At 58.2% G+C, this 22,143-nt stretch overlaps 5 protein-coding genes across 9 annotated transcripts; 2 read left to right on the top strand and 3 right to left on the bottom strand.

Annotated features, from left to right (window-relative positions):
- Positions 1–546: 546 nt before the first annotated feature.
- SLC25A28 (solute carrier family 25 member 28) lies at positions 547–4,380 on the bottom strand. The gene is made up of 4 exons (XM_039709216.1): positions 4,175–4,380; positions 3,835–4,063; positions 3,010–3,066; positions 547–1,647 (listed from the first exon to the last, which is right to left on the bottom strand). The coding sequence occupies exons 1-4, from the start codon at positions 4,238–4,240 to the stop codon at positions 1,130–1,132; spliced, it is 870 nt and encodes a 289-aa protein (XP_039565150.1). The 5' UTR covers positions 4,241–4,380; the 3' UTR covers positions 547–1,129.
- Positions 4,381–4,811: 431 nt separating this feature from the next.
- On the top strand, positions 4,812–9,875 carry ENTPD7 (ectonucleoside triphosphate diphosphohydrolase 7). Of its 2 annotated transcripts, none has more exons than XM_039708895.1 (12): positions 4,812–4,860; positions 4,931–5,098; positions 5,232–5,437; positions 5,512–5,662; positions 6,023–6,126; positions 6,200–6,256; positions 6,538–6,686; positions 6,762–6,928; positions 7,767–8,091; positions 8,175–8,260; positions 8,374–8,535; positions 8,677–9,875. In XM_039708895.1, exons 1-12 carry the CDS (start codon positions 4,853–4,855, stop codon positions 8,903–8,905), a joined length of 1,812 nt encoding a protein of 603 aa, XP_039564829.1. In that variant the 5' UTR covers positions 4,812–4,852; the 3' UTR covers positions 8,906–9,875. The 2 variants fall into 2 exon arrangements, with proteins under 2 accessions (XP_039564829.1, XP_039564828.1); XM_039708894.1 differs by having other exon boundaries at positions 6,759–6,928.
- A 645-nt stretch (positions 9,876–10,520) lies between these two features.
- LOC120501975 (V-type proton ATPase subunit e 2) lies at positions 10,521–12,251 on the bottom strand. Of its 2 annotated transcripts, none has more exons than XM_039708902.1 (4): positions 11,997–12,251; positions 11,870–11,917; positions 11,544–11,697; positions 10,521–11,308 (listed from the first exon to the last, which is right to left on the bottom strand). In XM_039708902.1, exons 1-3 carry the CDS (start codon positions 12,245–12,247, stop codon positions 11,604–11,606), a joined length of 393 nt encoding a protein of 130 aa, XP_039564836.1. In that variant the 5' UTR covers positions 12,248–12,251; the 3' UTR covers positions 10,521–11,308; positions 11,544–11,603. The 2 variants fall into 2 exon arrangements, with proteins under 2 accessions (XP_039564836.1, XP_039564835.1); XM_039708901.1 differs by having other exon boundaries at positions 11,552–11,697.
- LOC120501973 (cytochrome c oxidase assembly protein COX15 homolog) lies at positions 10,525–16,383 on the bottom strand. Of its 2 annotated transcripts, XM_039708896.1 has the most exons (11): positions 16,265–16,383; positions 15,772–15,894; positions 15,412–15,598; positions 14,851–15,018; positions 14,289–14,370; positions 13,844–13,998; positions 12,828–12,941; positions 11,997–12,568; positions 11,870–11,917; positions 11,552–11,697; positions 10,525–11,308 (listed from the first exon to the last, which is right to left on the bottom strand). In XM_039708896.1, the coding sequence occupies exons 1-8, from the start codon at positions 16,381–16,383 to the stop codon at positions 12,437–12,439; spliced, it is 1,080 nt and encodes a 359-aa protein (XP_039564830.1). In that variant the 3' UTR covers positions 10,525–11,308; positions 11,552–11,697; positions 11,870–11,917; positions 11,997–12,436. The 2 variants fall into 2 exon arrangements, with proteins under 2 accessions (XP_039564830.1, XP_039564831.1); XM_039708897.1 differs by lacking the exon at positions 10,525–11,308 and having other exon boundaries at positions 11,619–11,697; positions 12,362–12,568.
- Positions 16,351–20,838, top strand: CUTC (cutC copper transporter). 2 transcript variants are annotated; one of them, XM_039708900.1, is made up of 8 exons: positions 16,351–16,494; positions 16,564–16,623; positions 16,710–16,807; positions 18,155–18,190; positions 18,558–18,691; positions 19,269–19,296; positions 19,745–19,850; positions 20,408–20,838. In XM_039708900.1, the coding sequence occupies exons 1-8, from the start codon at positions 16,382–16,384 to the stop codon at positions 20,517–20,519; spliced, it is 687 nt and encodes a 228-aa protein (XP_039564834.1). In that variant the 5' UTR covers positions 16,351–16,381; the 3' UTR covers positions 20,520–20,838. The 2 variants fall into 2 exon arrangements, with proteins under 2 accessions (XP_039564834.1, XP_039564832.1); XM_039708898.1 differs by having other exon boundaries at positions 16,355–16,494; positions 16,710–16,919.
- The last annotated feature ends 1,305 nt before the right edge of the window (positions 20,839–22,143 follow it).

Below are 22,143 nucleotides of genomic sequence, written 5' to 3'. Positions count from 1 at the left end.
TTATTCTACTAATTACCACTAGATTGGAAAAGATATTAGCACTCTGAGCAACTTTGAGATGCTCATCAAGCATCAAACTAGTGTAATTACTCAAACTTATGGGACAAAAGCTCTGCTGAGCCCCAAATCTCCTATATGAGGGGCACAAAAACCTACCAGCCTCACTCAGCACCAAATTCCTGTGCTGTTCCTGGCACACAACCCCTCCTGCCAACATCTCCATTTGGAGCAATTTGGAAGCATCCTGAGGATCCCCAGTCAGACTGAGGGTGTGGGACTACTTTGCCAAAGAACACAAACTTCAGCTTCTCCTCCAGGGTCACCAGCAGCAGGTGATGGACCATGAGCCAGAGGGGATGGGGGCACCCTCATCCCTGCCTGCTGCCAGGGTGACTGGGCCAGACAGGCCCCCTTCTCCCACCACCACCCCCAGACTGCTCACTCCTCCCCTGCTCTGGCATCCATCAAGAGCTCAGCACCAGGCACAGTGAGAAAGGCACAGTGCTGGCAGCTGGGCCACGCTGGAGTAAGAATGGGACATGAGGATAGAGCAGAACTGTTTTTATTGGAGGTGTCAAGAGCAGGAACAAGAACAAACCTACAGGCTCCCTCCTCAAGTGCCATCCTCCCCTCGCCCACCACCACCACCACCACCGGGGCAGTCAGCATCACGTGTGCGTGCTACGAGACAATGGCCAAGACTTACACTTTGCTTCAGCCAAAAGCCAGACAAAGCCCCCAGCATCCCACTGTCACCCCCTCCTTGGTGACTGCGAGCTCAGCTTGGCCCTGCCGGGGCAGGGCAGGACATTCACCTTCCCCTCTGAGCAGGGATGAGTTTGCGTGAGATGTTGTGGTTAAGGGAAGTAGGGAGCACAGCTCCACCAGAGTGCCAGGGCATGTGACCTGGGCTGCAGCTCCCAGGGGACATCTCGGAGGAGCCCAGCAGAGAGCAGGCTGTGCAGCCTGAGCAGAGCTGCAACAGCCACAGGCAAAAAACGGCATCGCTGAACCCCAAAGGGCTGCGCTGCCCCCTCTCTTCAACACAAACCAAACCAAATGGGAGAGGGGTCAGAAGACACACCAGGAGGGGATGTGAGACAGGTCTGGAACGGCGTTTGGCTCTGCATCACTTGCCAGCCCGACGCTCCTCCTGGCGCTTGGTAAGGATGTATTTGAAGAACTCGTACACGGACCAGGCAATCGCCGTCGAGGGCATCTGAAAGATGACTCTGGCCTGGACCCCTCTGAAGTAGGCGGTCACCCCGCCCACCTGGTACACCGTCCTGAAGGCATTAGCCATGCCTGTGATGTGTCCGCTGATGTTGGAGCTCAAGGCCAGCGACTCCTGGGTGTTGAGCAGCGTTTTGCAAACGTCCAAAGGCGTAGTGGCGGCAGCAGCGACAGCCCCCGCGCAGGCTCCGGAGACCACGTGGGAGCCCGGGTTGTACTGTCTGTGGGGGTTGAGCTGCTCCTGCAAGAACTCGTAGGTCATGAAGTGAATGGCTTGGAAGGGGATGTTCATGGTGAGCTGGGTGGTGTAGCTGCGGTAGAAAGCTCCGGCCCCTTCGTTGCGCCACACAGCCCGCACACAGTCCATCACGTGCTGGTAAGGCGAGTTGTACATCTGCATCCTCTGCTTCACCACTTGGGACAGACGGCAGCCAGGACCCAGGCACGGAGGGGAAGAGGAGAGAGAAGAGTAAACACAAGGCCAGGCTTGCTCCAACTGCTTGGAGTTGGTGACACTGGCCTAAGAGCTGAAGAGGGACAACTCGAACCACCGGTGCCCACGTGTCTCCAGAGAGGACTCCAGCCACTTCAATCTGCTGAGGCATCACTGCCACACACACACCACCACTATGAAGCCACTCACATGCCACAGCCCCAGGGAATATCCTGATACCCACTGCTTACAGTCCAGATCCACCCTGTCTCCCAATGTTTCCCCATCCACTGCTGCAGGGCTATCACTGAGTGAGGAGAAACCCCTGGCATTTGGTCTCTTATTTCCCAGGCAGCTCTCGATCTGGGTAAGACTGTCCCTCCCCTGCCACCCCCACTGCAGCCCAGAATAACCACAGCTCATTGCAGAGCCCACTAGCCAGGAACTGTTAGCAGCCACTCTGGGCAAGGTTCAGAGGCCAAACCCCCCTAACAGATCCAAGATTGGGACAGGGGAGTCCAGAGCACAGCCTGCCGCTGTTCTACCTCCCCCTATCTCAATGTGACCATAAGGAGCTAAAAATGATGCGATGCTGAACTGCTACAGTCATGACAAGAGAAGCTCCATGACAGTGGTCTGGCAGCTGCCTGCTCCTTGGGGTCCCTGTCATGCAGTGGGCAAGGCAGGACCTGTGCCCAGATCAGCTGGAGCCTGCACCATCACAAACCCTGCAGTTTTTAAGAGGGAAAAATACCTTCACAACCGGCCTTTCCTCGTTGCTTTTCCTTCTCCCACCACTTCTATGGACTTAGTAAAATTACTAATTCCCTATACTTTTGTCATATACTTCAGGGTCATCAACATCAGCACCTTCCAGACATTTCACAAGATCTCCCTTTATCCCAACTTCTTTAGCATGTTTTTATACCCCACTCTTTTAATTCTCCTCTTGAACACAGGCCCACAACTGTACCAGCTCTTCCCTAGACCTCAACACAGCAGTGCCCAGCTTCCAGACACCCAGAATGACTTTGGCACTGCCAGTCACATCTCTCTTGCCTTCTCTCCTGCTCCAGGTAACAGTCCCCAGCCAAACTCCCGGAGGAAAGCCCATGCCCTCCCAGCTCCTCCTAAACTGTGGTTTGCTGTGCTCCCGAGTTAATCTCTTCTACCCACCCTGTCCATAACAGGCTGCCACCAGGGTCCCTAACTGCAGCCATGGGTCCCCAAAGAACCTCTGCGGTCAGGCAAGAACAAGAGCCCTCTCTGTGCCACAGAGGGGACCCAAGAGGCTGGGGCAGACCCTGATTCTCCCCTCCCCGGCAGGCCAGGACCACCATTACCTTCAGCAGGGTTCATGGCTGCATCGTGGAGCAGCGTTGCTACACACCCGGCTGCACCTGCAAAACAAGAACTGCCACATGTGAGGGGGGGAAAGGTGAGGGACCCTGGGACTCCAGCACAGCCCCAAGTCCCTGGCCCAGGCACAGGAGGAGGCCCCTGGAAAAGGTGAGATCTGAAGGCGGCCTCCATCTCCCTTCCAAAAGGCAGGCTGGTCCTCGGGCTTCCCACCCAGAGCGAGATACAGGAGAGAGGGAGAAGATTGTGACAGGCTGCCATGTCCCATGGGGTGACCGGGACTCATCTGTGCCCACTCTGTGGGGGACAGGCCAATGCCACCAGCTGGCAGGGAGCCCTTAGGATGGTGAGCATCCTCACATTCCACGGAGAAGCCGCTGGCACTCCGCTGCATGCCTGCCAAGGGCGGAACGTGCCCTGCTCTCCCCTCAGCCCCGTGCTCCCCCTACTGTGGCGAGTCCTTGAGGTGAGTAATGGGCACCATGGCGAGACAGGCTCCGAAAGCACGTGGCACTGCTGGGGCGAGCTCTGGCACTGCCAGCCCCCGGGGCCACGGCCAGTCCCAGCTTGTCTGCAGGCAGCTCCGCTCCACGGGCATCCTCCCGAGCCAGGGCCACTAACCTGCTTCAGCCAGTACCCGGCAGCGGCTCTGGCGGGCGCTCCCGGTGCCCGGCACCGTGCGGCTGGCTCACGGCTGGAGAGAGCACAGGGCTTTAGGACACCGCGGCACCGCGACCCCGCGGCGGGACCTCCCCACCGCCAGCCCGCCGCTCCCGCCCCGCTCCCCCCGGGCGTGCCGGGGCCGGTACCGTTGGCCACATGGCTATTGCCCCCCGCGTGGATAACGTCGCTCAGCGTCTTTTTTAACTTTTCGTAGCAGGCGAAGTAGAGGGCGTGCGCCGGGCCGGCGCCGGTGGCCGTGATGTTGAGGCCGCGCATGGGCCGCCAGACGCCCTCGGTGCGGGCGATGCGCCACAGGGCCTCCAGCACGTTCCGGTAGCGAGCGGCGGGCTCCGGCTGCAGGCTCTGCATCCGCGTCTGCAAAACAGGGCGGGCCGGGCCGTGCGGCTCGTCAGACCGTGCCCGGGGCTCGCGGGGCTCCCGGCGCGCCGCCCCGCGCCCCCGCCCGCGCCCGCGCGCCGCCGGCACCTTGACGCAGTCGATGGGGTACATCACGCAGTGCTCCATCACGCCGGCCACGGCGCCCGCCAGCATGTGCGTGGACACGGCGGCGCCCTGGGGCAGCGCCTCGTAGTCGGGGGCGGGCGGGGAGCGCGGCTCGGGGCCGCCCGGGCCGGGACCCGGCGCCACCTCCGTCTCCGCGCCGGCCGGCGCCGCGGCTCGGGCGCCGCCACTGGCCGGCCGCTTCCTCCGGCGCGTTCGGGCGCGCTGCCCGTTGGCCGCCGGGACTGCCCGCCCTGCCGGCCCTCGCAGCCCATTGGCTGTCTCAACTTCGCGCCCCGCCCTACCGCGCAGCGCATTGGCCGGCGCTCCCGCGACCTTTGGCCCGCTCGTCCCGCCTCTCCGGGGACCGAAGAGCCGCCATTGGACGGCGAGCCCGCCACTCCGGACGTCGGCGCGTGCTGTGTATTTGGGCGCCCGCGATTGGCTGGAAGCCTGCGCGTGCCGCCTCCCGGCGAAGGTCGGACGCGGGAGCAAGGGCGAAGCCGGGCACCGCCCCCGGCCGCGCGAGGCGGGGCGCGTCCCGCCCAGTGCGATTGGTCGTCGGGCAGCATGGGCGTGGCTCCAGCGGGGCGGGCGGAGCCGATTGGTCCAGCAGGGCCGTGCCCGCGGCGGCGATGCGCGGGCGGGCGGCGGCGGGCGCACATGGCCAGGTGAGCGGGACAGCGCCGGGGGGTCGGGGCCGGCGCGGTGCCGGTGCTCAGCGGTGGTCTCTTCCCTCAGGGTCGGCGTTTTCTGCCTGTCGTGGCGCTCGGTGGGACCGTGCCCGGGGCCGCGGCAGCGCCCGGCTGCGCTGGGGCTCGCTCTCCTCTTGGGGCTGCTGCTGCTGCTGGCGGCCGTCGTGCCCCGCCGCTGGGCCGCGCCGCCCCGCGCCTCCCGGCGGGACGAGAGGTGAGCGGGGACGGGGCTCCGGGAGCGGGGTCACGGCCGGCCGCCGGTGCCGAGCCCCGGTGCCGAGCCCCGGTGCCGAGCCCCGGAGCTGAGCCGCCGTGCCGAGCCCCGGTGCTGAGCCGCCGTGCCGCAGGTACCTGGCGCGGGCGGAGGAGCTGACGGCCACGGACACCGAGGACTCGTGCCTTAATTACGGCGTGGTGGTGGACTGCGGGAGCAGCGGGTCCCGCGTTTTCGTCTACTTCTGGCCCCCGCACAACGGGAACCCGCACGACCTGCTGGACATCAAGCAGATGAGGGACCGGAGCAGCCGCCCGGTAGTCAAGAAAATCAAACCCGGTGCGTGCAGCCCCTGTCCGGGCCGAGCCCCCGCTCGGACGGGGCGGGCTGGCTCACGGCGCCTTCCTCGCCAGGCATCTCGGTGACCGCGGCAGCCCCCGAGCAGGCCACCCCGTACCTGCGGCCGCTGCTCCGCTTCGCGGCCGCGCACGTCCCGCCGCGGAAGCACCGGGAGACGCCGCTGTACATCCTGTGCACGGCGGGCATGCGGCTGCTGCCCGAGCGGTGAGTTCCCGCCCGTGTCAGGGATGCGCTGGGACCGCTCAGCCCCCGGGAGGAGCGGGACAGCTGCCGGCTCCTGCACCGTGCGGGAGAATCGGGAGTCCCGGGGGGAACTGAAAAAGGAAACAGCGCGTTGTAGGGGCGAGTGGCAAGGGATGCGGAAGGAGTGTTTGAGCATGCTGGGAGGGAGCTGAGAGAAGATGCTTTTGACTGAAGATCTCAAACAAAGAGATCTATTTTTCATCTCCAAAACATGCTGGCTGCAGCAGCAGAACTTGTGGGGTTGAACAGGGGCTGTAGTGTGGTGTGATTCCTGGTGTCTCCACCGGCATCAGCATCAGTCCCTCTCCTGCACCCTTGCAGGCAGCAAGCTGCAATCCTGGAAGACTTGGTGACAAATGTGCCCCTGGAGTTTGATTTCCTCTTCTCCAAATCACATGCAGAAGTGATCTCAGGGAAGCAGGAAGGTAGGAGCTGCCACAAAGCACTGCCTGTTCCTCTTTAGTGTGTTGCTGTAATGACCTTTTCTGTCTTGTGCAGGTGTCTATTCGTGGATTGGCATCAACTTTGTCCTGGGGCGGTTTGATCATGAGGATGGTGAGTCTGGCTGCTTGTAGAACAGCTGGGAGGGTCTAGGCAGAGCATGCTGGACTTTGTACCAGTGCAGTAGCTAAGATCAACCTCTGGAGCAGGCAGCAATGCCTGACCTATCAGAAGTGTGAAACTTTCCTGGACCTGGGAGGTGATCCTTGCAGGTGGCCCTGGGGGTCTGCCTGCAGTGGGGGAGGAGCACATGAGGCAGCTGTGGGGTGATGGTGGAAAGGAGAAGATGCTGCCCCAGGTCCTGCCTCTTGCTGACATGCTGCTGTGGGTTGCAGAGGAGGATGCAATGGTCACCGTAGCACTCGGGGACCAGGGGAAGTCCCTGGTTCGGAAACGAACAGTTGGGATCCTTGACATGGGAGGGGCCTCCCTGCAGATTGCCTACGAAGTGCCCGACTCCGGAGCCATCTCCTCCCCACAGCAGGTGCGTGTCTGGCCCCCCAGAGCAGCTCCTGCCTTCCCTGGATTGCTGCTGATCGTGACCTATCTGTGTCAGCAGGACGAGGCTGCTAAGAGCTTGCTGGCAGAATTCAACCTGGGCTGTGACGTGCAGCACGCTGGCCACATGTACCGTGTCTACGTCAACACTTTCCTGGGCTTCGGGGGCAATTTTGCCCGGCAGCGCTATGAGGAACTTGTGCTGAACCAAACCTATGCTCACAACCGGTATTGCTGCCTCACCTGGTGCTGCCCCCACCAGAGCATTGTGAAATGGGGTGCTGGTTCCTTCATGCTGTGCTCTCCCCCCTGGATTTGCCTCACGAGCTGCCTGTGGTGATAAGAGCTCCCACAGCCACGCTGGCAGCAGCTGGTGCCTGGGCTGGCACAGAGTGCTTGGCTGCTGCTGTTCTCCAAGCCTGGCAGGCGTTATCAGTGCCACAGCTCCCTGCCTTCCTCCTTCTCTCCTTGTGACAGGCTACAGGGAGGCCCCTCCTAGTGGCTTTTGGCTTTTCCTGCTCTGACTTCCCCATCTCCAGCACCGATTCACTCAGCACATCTTTCCATTGCATCCCCACCTCGAGCTCTCCTGTCTCCTGTCTCTCCTTTCCTTCCAAGAGCACTACACGAAGCTGTCGCCAGAGTTGGAGGCTTGGTGCCCAGGTAGTCCTGTGCCGGGAGCAGCCCCTGCCTCCAGATCCCCCGGGGCTGTGCAGAGGCACAGATCCCCATGAGCTGGGGGGTGGGCTGTGCCTTGTTGCACCCTACAGGTGCTCAGAGCATGTAGCTGCAGGCCAGTGTGACAGATGTGGTGAGTTCAGCCTTAGCAGGAGGTGGCAGGGCAGGCACCAGCTCTGCAGGGTACAAGAGGACAAGCCTGGTCTGGTGCAGAGGGTATCTGGATGTGGGAGAGGGCTAGATTAGGCTTTTGGGAGGTGGTATAGGACCCCCTGTGCAAGCAGTCCATTTTTTCCTGGACTGTTTTCCGAGAGGGCTAGATTAGGCTTTTGGGAGGTGGTATAGGACCCCCTGTGCAATTGCCATTTTTTCCTGGACTGTTTTCTAGCCTGCACAACCAGCAGACAGGGCTGAGCCCCACGATGCCCTTCTTGGACCCCTGCCTGCCTGTGGGGCTGGAGGACACGGTGGTGAGGAGTGGCCAAACCCTGTACATCAGGGGACGAGGGGACTGGCAGGCCTGTGCCAAGCTGCTGCAGCCCCTCCTGGCAGGGTCCAATGGCAGCCACGCCTCCCTGGTGGAGACCTACAAAGCACCCATCGACTTCAGCAACAGCGAGTTTTACGGCTTCTCGGAGTTTTTCTACTGCACCGAGGACGTGCTGCGCCTGGGGGGCCAATACAGCGCCCCCACCTTCACCTCTGCTGCCCAGGTGGGTGCTGCCGCAGCCCAGGGGAGCTGGCCTGGGAGTGAGGGCGGTTCTCTGCTCTGAAGCCCAACTTCTCCTTCCCCCAGGAGTACTGCAGCCAGCGCTGGGAGGTGCTGACGCAGCGTTTCCGTGGCGGCCTCTACTCGGCGCACGCTGACCAGCACCGGCTGAAGTAACTGCACCTGCTGGGAGCTGCCACGGCTGCACCTCTGGGGCCCTGGCTGGGGTGAGGGACCGGTGCAGTTGTTGGTGTCCGGCTGATGCTCCTGTGTGCTGCCTCTGCAGGTATCAGTGCTTCAAATCAGCCTGGATGTACCAAGTCCTTCACGAGGGCTTCCAGTTCCCGCTGGACTACCCCAGCCTGCGCACAGCCCAGCTGGTGTACGACCGCGAGGTGCAGTGGACCCTGGGAGCCATCCTCTACAAGACGCGATTTCTGCCACTCAGGTACCATCGGCTGCCGGCTGGTGTCACACAGGGAAGGGTGGCTGGGGCGGAGCAGGAGTAACTGCGCTGGGTGAGGGCTCTGCACGGACCCTGGCGGTACCCGGCGCATCTCGTGGCCAGTCCTGACGTTCCTCTCCACAGGGATCTCCGGCAGGAGAGCATCCGGCAAGCACACGCCTCCTGGCTGCGCCTCTCCTTTGTCTACAACCACTATCTGTTCTTTGCCTGCATCCTGGTCGTGGCGCTGGCCATCGTCCTCTACCTCCTGCGGCTGCGCCGCATCCACCGCCGGCAGCTGCGCTCGGCCCAGCACACGCTGCTCTGGCTGGACAAGGTGGTGGTGCCGCTGGGCCAGGGAAGCGTGCCGTGATGCCAGAGGTACCCAGCATCCAGTTGCACCAGCAGAACTAGGACTGGCTGACAGCCTGGGCTCTGAGAGCTTGGACTCCTTCTCAAAGACCATCTCAAAGTCTGCACTCCATCGCCGCTGCAGCAGAACCGGAGTCTGTGGGCTGAGGCAGCTACGGACACGAGAGCTTTCCTCTCCACCTTGCCCCAGTCCTAATCTTTCATTCCTTGGCCTCTGGCCTTTGCCTCACAACATGGTGTAGAGCAAAGTCCTCTGCCACCAGCAGGCTCAAGGCTGCAGCCCTGGCAGATCCCTCAGATAACAGGACACTACCACTGAGGCAGCCAACCCAGGGCTCTGGCCTGAAGTACTGAGCCACCCCATGACTCAGCCACCAGTTTGCTGAGCAGCCTGGTGAGGTGCTGTGGTTCATCACCTGGGGTGGCCTTCTGCAGGCCCTGGCAAGCCTGGGGCTGGGAGAATGGCAGGCACCAGCTAAATTACTGCAGGAACAAGGTAAACTGTGAGTTCCACCAGGCTGCTCTGCCCAACCTGGCCCCTCTTGGAGTATTCCTGAAGGGGTGTCCTGCTCTTTGCTATGTCTTCCCTCTGAGGACAATCCTACAGTCCTACCCAACATCCCAGACTGAGCCCTGAGGGCTCACTGATTGATTTTTGAGGCACCACCAGAGTGGGCTGCCTTTCCTTTCACACATCCATTCCCTCCTGGGCACAGCTGCCCTGTGCTGTGCTGGGCACTGGTTCCAGGACCTGTGGTTCTTTCCCCTGTGAGGGTGGGCTGGGCCTGCCCCTGGGAGAGCCCCCTCAGTCCAGCCCAGCTCACGGCCCCAGGACAGGCCAGGGCTGAGCTGTGCACAGAGGCACAAACATTCCCTGGGGCTGGAGCCCCACCGATGGTCCAATGAAGTTTGTCACTGTTCTGAACTCTGTTCCATTCCTGTAGCAATAAACAAACCCCTTGAGCCATCCAGCACTGTCTCAGTTCCTAGTGAGCAGCTCCCAGCAGCGATGGCCCCTGGCTGGTGGCATGGCTGGGTGGCTGCACAGCTCTGCTGCTGCTCCCTGCTGCCACAGTGGGCTGATGGAGCCCCTTTCCTGCCTGTATTCTCTGATTCCAGCAGGACTGAGCTTAACTGAGCTGGTAGCAGCAAGGGGATCTGATCCAAACAAACTGTTGGGATCCTTGGAAACAGCATCCTTTGCTGCCCTCAGTTTCCTGAGAGGAAAAGCCTGTCATCTCAGAGCTCTCCCAAGATGTTGGTCTCTGCTTTTTACCTTATTCCCCACCTGAGTCTTAGCTGCCTGGCAAAGAGCTGAGCTGCTCCAGAACCATGGAAATGGCCCCAGCAGAGCTGCAAGAGGCCGGGCAAGCACCCAGTTCTCTCTAGCACACACAGTTCCCTCCCTGTGACCCTGGTCCCACAGCTTGAGCACACAGGTGGCATCAAGGATAAAACTTTCCATGCATCACTGTGCTGCCGACCTCCTGCCCAACAGCTGAGGATCCCAGCCTTGTTCCCATGGTGCAGGAACAGTGCTGGGGAAAGGAAAGGTGGCTGAATAAGGCCAAGACTCTTGTTCAGCCTCAAAGCAGCAAGTGACTCAGACCCCAGCATGACTTAATAGAAAAAGGATTTATTTCCACAACACAAGTTAAACGACACAGACAAATAAATAAATACAGATAAATTATCTGATAAATAAGGGGAAACCTGAAACACAATGCCCTGCTTGGCTCTTCTCAGAACCTGGACCCATCTTGTGGTGGAGATACCTAAACACTGCTGCAGCTGCCTCACTGCTCAGGTGGGAGACTGCCCTCTTTTCATCCCTGCCAGCAGACCCCAACACCTCCCTTACCACACCCAGGGCGGTCTGCATGCTCCTCCAGGGTCAACCCTTTGTTCTTCCACCCACAGCCAGAATCTGCCTTAGCAGGGACCACCCCCAGCACAGGGGACTGATCACAGGGGATGCAAGGGCTCCTGTGTTCTCATGCAGACGGGCAGCCAGTAATGACCAGGGACAGGGCAACTAGTTGGGCAGCTTGGGCTACGAGCAGGGGTTTCACGTGGGGGCTAGGGCTGAACACAGCAGGAGGGCAGGACAAGCACTGCTGGGACAGGATCTGCTGGCACCACACAAAGGTCCCTCACAGGATGGTGCTCAGTCACTGCAGCACTGGGCCAGCTGAAGGGATCTCTCCCTGGCAGCGTGGCTGCTCCTAGGGCTGGATTAGTAGGCCCTCATCCAGGGATGCTGCCTGCCATGCTTGGGGGCCCAGCCATCCATTGGTCCAGGCTGCAGTGCTCCAGGTGTGCTTGGGCAGCCGGTCCAGCCTCTGTCCAGCACCTCTGGGGGCTGCTTGGTACAGGAGGGTAGAGGCTGGAACAGCTACAGGAGCTGGGAGAGGGAGAAAGGAAGAGAAGTTAGCAGCAAACCTCATTCATGAGGGAGCTCCCACAAATTTGAGAACTACAGAGCTGGATTTGCTCAGGCCCAGCGCACAGCCAGCAGCCCCACACTGGGACCAGCTCACCACAGCCACAAGGCACAGAAGCCAAAGCATTTCCCCCAGCCCAGCAAGGGCTGAGCTGCAGCTCCCTCCCCAGCTCATACAGGCTGCAGGGACACGTGCCCACTCACGGTGATGGATTTGATGGGGGTCTCTGCTGAGGCGCCAGCTCCCAGGCACTGCTCACTCCCAGAGGAAGCGCACGTACCAGATGGTCTCGTTCTTCAGCTGCGGCCCGAACAGGGGGTTGGCCTGGGCCAGGATGGCGATGAGCCAGCTGCAAAGGGACAAAACCCCGTCAGACCAGGCACCGGGAGCGGCTGCCGCCCGGCAGTGACGGGCCCGGAGGGAGGCGGGCCGGGCACCAGCCTCCACCCAGGGAGGAAGCTGGGCAGCAGCCCCCGGTGTCGGTGAAGGCAGCGGGGTGGGGGAAGGCCCGCGGTACTCACAAGAGGTAACAGCACACGGCGGTGGTCACCAGCATCGTGATGATCACCCTGCGGAGATACCGCCGTTAGCAGGGGAAGGCCCAGCTCCAGAAGCCCCGACCGCGGCACCCCCCGAGCCCCCACTCACCCGCGGTTCGGGCCCTTGGGCACGAACCAGGGGGCGGCGATGCCCACGAGGCCCCAGAAGGCGGAGAAGAGGACGAGCGGCAGCGCGAAGCTGTGCGCCGTCATGGCGGCTCCGCTCCGGACTGCGCCCCGCCCACTGCCGCGCCGCGCCGCCAATCCGCGCCCGCAGCGCGCCGCGCCGGCGGCACCGCCCGCTCCCATTGGCGGATCCGCTCGGCTCGGCCCGGATCCGCTACTTGGCTCGGCCCGCATCCGCTGGGCTCGGCACGGCCCGGCCCGGCCCCCGCAGCCCTCGCTCGGCCAAGGAGCACCCAGCAGACACAGCCGCGTTACAAAGCTCCTTTATGTTACACAGCTCGCACTCACACCCGCCGCCGCCTCCCGCGCCAGCCCGGCTGCGCGCACATCGCCCGGGGCTCCCCAAGGGCTGTCCCGCCGGCGCTACTTGGGAACTCTCCGGAGCTCGCTCATGAGCCACAGCGCCACGCTGAGCAGCGCCAGCGAGCCCGACTGGTGCGTGGCAGCCACAGGCGTAGGGACGTAAAGCAGCAGGGTGCTGATGCCCAGGCCCACCTGCCAAGAAGGGAGGAGAGGTAAGAGCAGGTGTGGATGCACCACGGACACCATTCCCAGCACAAAGGGTGGTGTTAGAAAGGCTCACGGCCACACGTGAGCCACCCCAAGTTCAGTGTGCATGCAGTATGGTGAGGTGTGGGGTCTAGGCAGCTCCACCTGTCAGCTCCCGACTCTTGGAGCCAGCACAGATCCAAGTGGGGTCAGGTCTGCCCTGTGAATGTGCTGCAAAGGAGTAGGAAAAAAACAAGGGCAGTACCTGCATGTAAGCTACGGCCAGTAAGGAAGTCACAGCCATCCTCGTCCTTCGAGGGAGTGGGATCCTCCTCGAGAAGAGGTACAGTGCTGTGACAGCTGTGACGGAGGCAATTCCCTGCAGAAGGGAAGGGAAACAACCACCCTTCAATGAAAATTCAAGGGAAATGGGAGCAGTGGCCTTTGGCTGTGCCTTCCATGCAGTAAAAGAAATGGTGTGAGCAGTATTTAACTAAAGAAATGTATTAATGGCCATGACCAAATCCTAGAGCTCCCACACCATCAGGTTAACAACCCTGAAATTTAAGTGAAGTTACAGAGACTTTTAATTTCCTCCAGATGAATGCTTTACTTTTCAACAGCTTCTTCTCATTAATTCAAGTCATTAGAGATTGTGTCTGCCCTCTCCCCAGCTGCCACCTTGACAACTGAAGGTGGAAGCTGTCATCTGGAAAACTGATCTCATTTCCACCACTCAGCTGTAGCTCACCAGCTTAATCTTGCTGTGCAGGTCACCCAAGGTGATCCAGCTTAATCTTTCTTTTTTTAGTCTTAGCCACAGCTTAGTTCACAGCAGTGCAGCCAGTGGTATTTAATATCCGGATTGCTGTAACTGGCTGGGATACAATCACAGGGCACTACTGTGCAAAACAAGTTCAGAAATGCTGCAGGAAGCATTCAATATCAGGATTTCCAAGTTTTATTTCACACAGCTTTCCCAGACATTTCAATAGCAAGGCTACCCCACGCTGTAGCTCGTGTTATGGAAAAGGAGAATCAGAGAAACAAAGTGTGTTACTTGCGCAGGAGGAAGACCTCCTTAAGGAAGAAGGCCACACTGAAAATAAGAAACAATGCTAAACTTCCTCTTCCTGCAGAAGCAAACTGGTAAGACGCTCTCAGGCCCTTTGGACACCCTAGAAATCACTCAAGCTGACAGAACCACAGCCCAAAGAAGACAGCTTGGCTGCAGGAGGCAACCAAGAAGCAGCCCAGACATATCAGGAAGACAGCACTTACCAAGATCCTGTGATCAAACTGTACAGTTGTGGGATTCTCAAAGATATTTCTCAGCACGGGGGAGAAGGCAAGGAGATCGTCTGGGATCCAGCGCTCCCCCATTTTGGGGAAGGAGTTGTACACAAGGCCAGCATCCAGCCCTGCCACAAAGGCACCTGCAGTTCCAGAGCAGAAAATGACAGTAGGCAAAGGTGTCACTCCAGGATGCACAGCTCTCATCCAAGAGCTCAGCTTGATCCTGAATTTGTTTTAGCAACATGTACAGGGATCACGCAGCACAGGAAGGCTGGAAGGTGCCTCCCCTCCTGCCCAGGAAAGACCAGTGAGGAGGTTCTTGACTGTAACATCAGTTACAGTTTTCCCACAGAACAGAAGGAAAAAAAAAAACCAAAACAAACCAGCAGAGAGGAATGAGTCACAAACTGGACAGCAGAAAGAGCTTTACCTGAAATGGCAGTAAGAAAAATGAGAGCTGTAGTGCCATGAGCATATTGTCTCAAGCGAAGGAGCTGCTTGGTTTCTGGCAACTGTAAAATAAAATAAGAAAAAAAGAAAAAGAAATAATCAAGGCATTTCCAGTGCTGTTGGCAGCAGCTGAGAAAAGCCTTCACCACATACACAGGCCAAGGGGTTAGCCTGTATTTTAGAGGGGGATTTTACAGACCACCACACAGCAGCCATGCTCCAGTGGTCTCTCAAAACCACAGCTAATCAAGTCCAGCTCTGTGCAGAAACTGAAGTGGCCCTTGGACAGTTACTGGCACAAATAATTTACCCAGCCAGGCACACCCCTGGCTGAGCTTCCACAAATTCTGAGACTCATCACTTTTGACCCAAACAGCAGGAGCCAAAGCAAGTGTTCCATAACCAAGAAGTTTACAGGATGGGTATTTGTAACACTGTAAGTATATCAGAGTGAGGAACAGAGACCACAAGAGAAGCACCATCAGCCTTCACATCACACCCCAGCCCCGTGAACTGAAAGTGCCCTGACACACAGTGCCTACCTTGTGCTGTGGGAGCAGCACAGACAGCCCTGTCCACAGGCTGGCACAGTAGAGGAGCAGGGCAGAGCCCAGGTGTGCTGCCAGACGGTACTGACTGACCCGAGGGATGTCGTACGAGTCTGGCTTCTCTTCCAGCCCACTCTTCACCATGTACCATCCCAGCAGCCCCTGACAAAACACGAGAGGGCTCAGAGCCAGACAGCACAGCAGTGACTGCTAAAATGGGATAAATATTAGGGGCAAAGCAACTTGTTTCCTCTACTTTCAACTAGGTGCCAGCACTGACACACTGTCATGGCACCACTGATACCACTGTCTTAGCTATGCTGAATCAGAAGGTATCAAACTGACAGAAGGCAGGTTTAGATTCGATATTGGGGAAAAAATCTGTGCTGTGAGGGTGCTGGGCACTGGAACAGTTTCCTAAAGAAGCTGTGGATGCCCCATTCCCGGCCAGGCTGGATGGAGCTCTGAGCAGACGGGACCAGTGGAAGGCAGCGGGGTTAGAAGCGGACGGCGTTTCGGGTGGTTCAGTGGCACGCAGAGGGGTGGGGCTCTCACCTGGAAGCAGACGAGCCCGCAGAGGGCGAGCACGCGGCCCTGCAGGGCCCGGCTGAGGCAGCCCCGGCGCCAGAAGTAGGCGGCAGGCAGCAGGTAGGCCAGCCCCACGGCCCGGCCCCACATGCGGTGCGAGTACTCCATGTACCAGATGAACTTGAACTCCGGCAGCGTCATGTCGTGGTTCAGGCTGTGGAAGGACAGTAAAGCCCCTGTCTCTCTGCACGAGCCGCCCCCAGGCAGGCTCTGTGTGCCTTCCCAGGGACCTCAGAGAACATTTCCCTTCTTACAGCAGGTTTGTGGGTGGCTCGGTGCCAGGAGGGCTGCTCTCAGCCCACCCTCCTTCCACTTTTGCACACTCACATTTTAAACTCTGGGAACTGCTGGTACTTCTGGAACTCGGCCTCCCACTCCTGCTGCGTTCGGGGGGGCTTCATCTCCTTCACCAGGTGCCAGTCGACCATGGACAGGCCTGACTCTGTCAGCCTGGGAGCAGAGACACGAGCAGGCAGTCAGCACATCTGCTGGACTGAAGCGAGGGCTGTGGGCTGCACAGCAGCCCGGGAGCTGGGACTTCATGGTCCTTGTGGACCCTTCCAAGCCAGGACATGCTGTGGGGTTCTAGGATATGTCTCAAACTCCCTGTTCAGACAACCCTTCAGCTCAGAGCTAAGAGCAGGACGGAGCTCAGTGTGTGAATGAGCACACCCGAAATGGCGACAAACGCGTGAGAGCTGCCCCGCAGTGGCATGCCCAGAGCGGAGCAGCCTGCCCGCACCCGCAGCCTGTGCCCGGCAGCAGCTCTGCGGGCACAGCCGCGCGGGGTCACACGGACGGACCGGGGTGCGGCGCTCACCTGGTGACGCCGCCCAGCACCACGGCACCGGCCACGGCGCCGCTGCAGGCCAGCAGCCAGCGCCCCACGGCGGGCGGCGCGGCGGGCTGGGGAAGCGCGGCCGGGCGGGCGGGCGCCATGGCGCGGCCCGCGGTGACCGCGGCGCTGCCGCCCGGCAGGCATGGACGATGGCTTCCTCATGGAGGTGTGCGTGGACTCGGTGGAGTCCGCCGTCAACGCGGAGCGCGGAGGTAAGGCCCGGGGGCCCGGCGGGGGGCGGCGCGGGCGCGGGCGGGCCGTTCTGACGCGGCTCTCGGCAGGTGCCGGGCGGATCGAGCTGTGCGCCGGCCTCGTGGAAGGAGGGACCACGCCGAGCATGGGTGAGCCCCAACCCTAACCCTAAGCCTTGCCTTGCCTTGGCGCCCGGGGGGCGGGCGGCCGCGCTGAGCCGCCCGTCCCGCCGCAGGGCTGCTGCAGGTGGTGAAGCAGTGCGTGCGGGTGCCCGTGTTCGTCATGATCCGGCCCCGCGGCGGCGATTTCCTCTACTCGGACCGCGAGGTGGAGGTGATGAAAGCCGACATCCGGCTGGCCAAGCTGCACGGCGCCGACGGGCTGGTGTTCGGGGCGCTCACCGAGGACGGGCGCATCGACACCGAGCTCTGCACGGCGCTGCTGGGTGAGGCTGCCCGGGCTGCAGCCCTGCTGCCGGGCTTCGGTCTGAGCGTCCTGTCTGCGGCCTTGCCGCCTCTTTCCTCCCTTTTCCGTTCCGTTTCCTGCCGTACCTGTGAGACATTCAGTACTTTAGGAACTTTGCAGGCCGAGGGCCGCAGCCCCAAGCCACTCACACACAGTTTGAGGACACCGGGGTCATAATGGCAAAGTGTAGGAGGGCTTAGGTGAGCTGCTTTGACCTGTTGAACTCTCTCTCTTGTTTTCTTTGTCCTTTGTTCTCTTCCTTATGTCGTTGCTCCAGGTGTCTAGGATGTGTCTTCCTGGACTTTGGCCTTGTGTGTAGCTGGCAGTTTGTCTTAATTTTTCTCTCTTAACACACCTAGGGAGAAAAGATTACAAGAGAGAGGTGTGAACACAGGAAAAGCTGCTGAAGCTGCAGTGGGAGGCTGTTAGCCCAGACCACAAGCATGCAGAAGGAAATTCTTTCTTGCTGCATGTTTTTTGGGAGCTGCAGCCAGAGCTAAAGAGGCCTGGGCCTTTCCCTGGTGGTGTGGTGCTGAGGTTCTCATATGAAGATGAGTGTTCTGTAAGGGGTGCAGCAAAGGAAAAGGGTCTTGCCAGGACTTAGCAGGGAGCATGTGGATATCTTTTTATTTGTAGAAATAAATAAGCTTTGCTCAGTAAGTAGAGGACCTCTGGTGAAGTTGCTGTGGTCTGAGAGCAGAAATTGTAGGTAGTGAGAGAAGTCACAAAAATCAGCTCCCCTGCTTCCAAAGAGCAATGGCCCTGGCCTTTCCCCAGGTAGATGACACAAATTCCCTGCTTCCTTCGTGCTGAGAAAGTCATCTGTGGTGGGAATGAGGGTTCTGGTGTTCCAGGTAGGATGGGGGATTACCATAGGTGTTACCCATAGAACCAAAGGTGTGCTGCTTTCTCAGAGGGCAGAAGAACAATTCCCCATGAAACATCCTGGGTAAAGAGCATTGTTCCCAGCAAGAGCGGGGACTCTGAGCTCCCCAGGACCCATAGAACCAAAGGTGTGCTGCTTTCTCAGAGGGCAGAAGAACAATTCCCCACAAAAATCCTGGGTAAACAGCATTGTTCCCAGCAAGAACGGGGACTCTCTGAGCTCCCCAGGAATGGCTTGAGAAGCCTTTGCCCTCTTCCATGCCATGTGTGTCCCTGTTCTAGCACAAGGGACTGTACCAGCCTGACTGACCACATGTCCTCCTCTTGCAGCCGTGTGCCGGCCCCTGCCCGTCACGTTTCACCGCGGTGAGTTCCCTGGGCAGGGTCCAGCCTGTGTCCCACTGCCGGGGAAGGCGGGGCTGCGAGGGGGCTCAGCTTCATCTGCTTTGGCTGTTTTTGGAGAGGGAAAGCTCTGCAGGCTGTGCCGTTCCCCACAAGGGAAACGGTGCAGGGGGCTCAGGTCTGGGAGCTGTCTCATTGCCCTGGGACAGAGGAGGTGTCTGAGGAGCCCGGTGTGGTGTCCCTGGCACTGCTGCAAGGGGAGTGTTACACTCAGGGGCTGTGAATGCAGGGTGTGAGCAGCACCCTTCCTGTCACTGCCTTTGGGGGAGCTGGCTGAGGGACAGGGCTTGAGCACAATGAACAGTTTCTGAGCTGTTGTTCTGTCCCTCAGCCTTTGACATGGTGCATGACCCTGTGGTGGCACTGGAGACCCTGATTTCCCTGGGCTTTGAGCGCGTGCTGACGAGTGGCTGTGACAGCTCAGCACTGGAAGGATTGTCCTTGATTAAGAGGCTTGCAGAACAGGTGAGTGCTTGCTGTGCTGGGTTACTGGCTGCTCCCTGGCACTGCCTGCAGGCTTTATGGTATCCCTCCTTTCTGGGAGGGACTTCTGCCTCTGGGAGGAGTGCTTGCCTTCCCTCTCTTGCTTGTCTTTAATCTGTTTCCCCAAGTCCGTGTGGGCTGGGCCCCAAAGTCTGCAACATCTGGTTGGGTTCTTGCTTGCAGATTCGGGGAGGGTGGTGGGCATTGGTTTATAGAGCTGGCATGATGAGCCCACACAAACAGCAGAGTGAGGTCCCTGCTGAGTGTCCCACAGTTGCTTTTAGGAAAGTGCAACAGGTGAGGTAGCAAGGTGGGATGGAGAGGTAGGAGGGAATGGTGACAGGTTGTCTTAGCTGTAACTGCAAGTTCTTTTCCACTTTTCATTTTAAAACATGAATAGTACAAAAAAGATGGATGAGAGCACACAAACTGTTAACTGTGGTGACATCCATGAGCTTGTGGAAAGTGCTGCATGTGAGGTTTCTTTGCTGCCTCACAAATGCACGTGTGCATGTGGTCCTCAATAATGTCACTGACATGTACGTTACTCTTCTTTCAGGCAAAGGGCAGAATTGTGGTGGTGCCAGGTAATGTTTGTCATCTGTACCAGGTCCTGCAACCCTTAGCCTTTCCTTGCTAGCCTCCTTGCCCTGGATTCCTTGCCCTGGAATCCACTTTCTGATCTGGCTTTCTGAGCCAGCTGCCAAGGAGGAGCAGCTCCTGTCCTGGTGTGAGTAAAGGCCATGCAGCCTGCTGGGGAGGGCAGAGCCCTGCAGCTACTTGCAGTATTTGGGGACAGCTCTAGATCTGTGGGAGAGCATGAGCCAGGGCTTCTCCAGTCCCTTTCCACGTGTCCTTGTCCCTGTTGTCCCAAGGGCTGTTTTTTCCCTTCAGTGTATATGGCTCCAGTCCCTTAGTGGTGAGGTCCCGGGGTGGTGTCAGGTCTGGAATAGTGTCGTGGTGAGTTCCCGGGGTTGTGTCAGGTCTGGAGCAGTGTCACCTGCTCGGTGTGTGACATCGGGCTGTTCCCACCAGGAGGTGGCATCACGGAGCGCAACCTGCAGAGGATTCTGGAAGGCTCCACTGCTTCTGAGTTTCACTGCTCTGCTCGCTCAGCTCGGGACTCAGGCATGAAGTTCAGGTAACTGATGGCTTACGTTTATTTTTTAGCAGAACTCTATGAGGGAAAGGCTAACGAATGTGAGCATGCATTTGTAGAACTGGCATAAATTTCAAACAGCTTCCTGAGTGCTAGTTGTGCTTTTATGTTTGGGATCATGGTGCCTGATACTGTATTCTGCAGTGTATGAATCTAGCAGTGCTCCTCACGTGGACATGAATTCCATGCAGAACCAGATCCTTGGGACATTTCTCTTGCTACTGCCCCCCTAGGAGTTTTGAGGGCACTTGGGAAGGCAGGTTGTGGTGCAGTTGTTTTAGACTTTTAACATAAGCATGTAGGATTTGGCAAGCCAGTGGGATGTGCTTCTGAAAATGGAGTGAGGAATGGGTTATATTTGTCCATAGGTCTGCACTTCTTTGGATTATTGTTCTTGTTATTACTGTGCCAACTTTGGTTTGGGTGGCACCATCTTTGGCCAATGCTGAAGCTAGGGGAAATATGGGGGTCTCTTTCTTGGTGGATCTTACCGGTCTGTATCCCCAGCAGGTCACACTAATCACTGGTTTTCCTGACAGAAATCCCAACGTTGCCATGGGAGCGTCCTTCTCTGCCCCCGAGTACTCCATCAAGGTGGCAGACGTGGCCAAAGTGAGGACCCTGAACGCCATTGCCAAGAACATTCTGTAGTGGAGGGCACCGTGCTGGGCAAGAGCACAGACTGCAGGGTGTGCCCTGGCACGCGGGCTGATGGGCACTGCTTCATCCTCAGGCTGCAGAGGATGTGCACTGGGTGATGGAGCCTCACACCTCTTCCCTTGGCTTCCCCTGAAGTCCCTGGCCTGGAAACTTATGTTGGCCATTTTAAATAAAAGGACTCATTTCCAGATGTTGCAGCAGCAGCTGTTGGGCAGCATTTGGGAGGAAGGGAGGTGAGCAAGCAGGGGGACTGAATTGTATAGCACTGCATGTGATTGTCAAATAAACACTGCAGCTGCCCCCCCTCTCACTGTGCTTTTCTGGAGTTTATTTATGGTTTCAGGTAAGACCATGACCCATGTTGCATGGCCTGAATTAGGACCCTGCTGTGCCAGAGAATGCAATCACATCCAGAATGCCAGGGTGGGAAACACCTTAGCCACAGCTGGGAAACAAGGCCTGCTGTGGTCAGCCAGTAGCACAGGTGGGGGTTAGCAATGCAGCAGCTGTAAGCACCTGACTGATCAGGTGAGGAAGCTGTGAGCCATCCTGGGCTCTGGGTCCTCAGTGCTCGAGGTGGGGTTGGTGTATGAGATTTCCTGGGAGGACAAGCTGCTTTTTCTAAGGGAGTTTCCAAGTCCTTGTCCCAGCATAAACTGCTTGTTTTCCAGATAGTGTTTGGGGAATGTGCCTGTTGGGTCATTGCTGCTTAGTCAGGATTAAAGCCTCAGACTCAGTTTCTCTGTCAAACACCCAGTGAAAGATTTAAATGGTATCAGAGGGTACATTTGAAGAGTAGGGACCTAGAAGTAAAGCACCTTTATCTGTGCTGCCTGCTTTTCTGTAAAATATCACAAAGCTGAAGAGAATCCCTCTGACAACCAAGACAGTGGACCTCAGGAAGCAAATGCAGGGTACAGATGTCTCTTCCCATCTTGGCAGTAGCTTACAGCCTGTGAGGATATATGGAAAAAATGTGCTACTTGACAAGGTGGCAGCACCTTTGTCACCTTGAACAGAGTCACATTATTGAAAATCTATCATCAAGACTACGTATTTTCAGTTTAAAGGTGCATCCACTTTTTCACATTGATCCATCAAAGGTATTGGTGTCTCCCAAAACACCTTAGGAACTTAAGTTCTTAACAGAGGAGCTGGGAAGGGAATGACTGCTTAGTGCTGGTGTCAGAGCCTGCTTCAGCACTGACAGATGTGCAGGCTGTAGGAAGAATCCAAACTTGGGGAAAGTGAATAAATTTATGATTATGGTCAATATAGAGAGTTCATAACAGCTCATGGCTTATGTTGAGATTTTATGAGTCATGGTCGTGATTATGATACTGGTAGCTCAATTAAGATCAGGCTACCAGTACCATAATCATGATAATTAAGGTGAGAACATTCTGCTGACCAAGCTGCCTCAGGTTTTTGAACATGGGGTGAGAACATGACAAGGTAAAAAAAGTCTTCAGAGAAGATATGAGCAGTGAGGGCTGGAGGAATTTGGTTGATTGCCTGGCAGAGACCTTTGGATCAGACCCTGTGTGAGACAGGCATGAATCAATGCCTAGTTTTGAAAAGCTATAACATGCTGTGAAACAGATGGCTAAAGACA

This window comes from Passer montanus, unplaced genomic scaffold (assembly GCF_014805655.1).
Source record: "Passer montanus isolate IOZ18808 unplaced genomic scaffold, ASM1480565v1 scaffold21, whole genome shotgun sequence".
Lineage (NCBI taxonomy): Eukaryota > Metazoa > Chordata > Aves > Passeriformes > Passeridae > Passer > Passer montanus.
The sequence above is the reverse complement of the archived record's forward strand: the minus strand, read 5'-3'. Positions and strand labels throughout refer to the sequence as shown.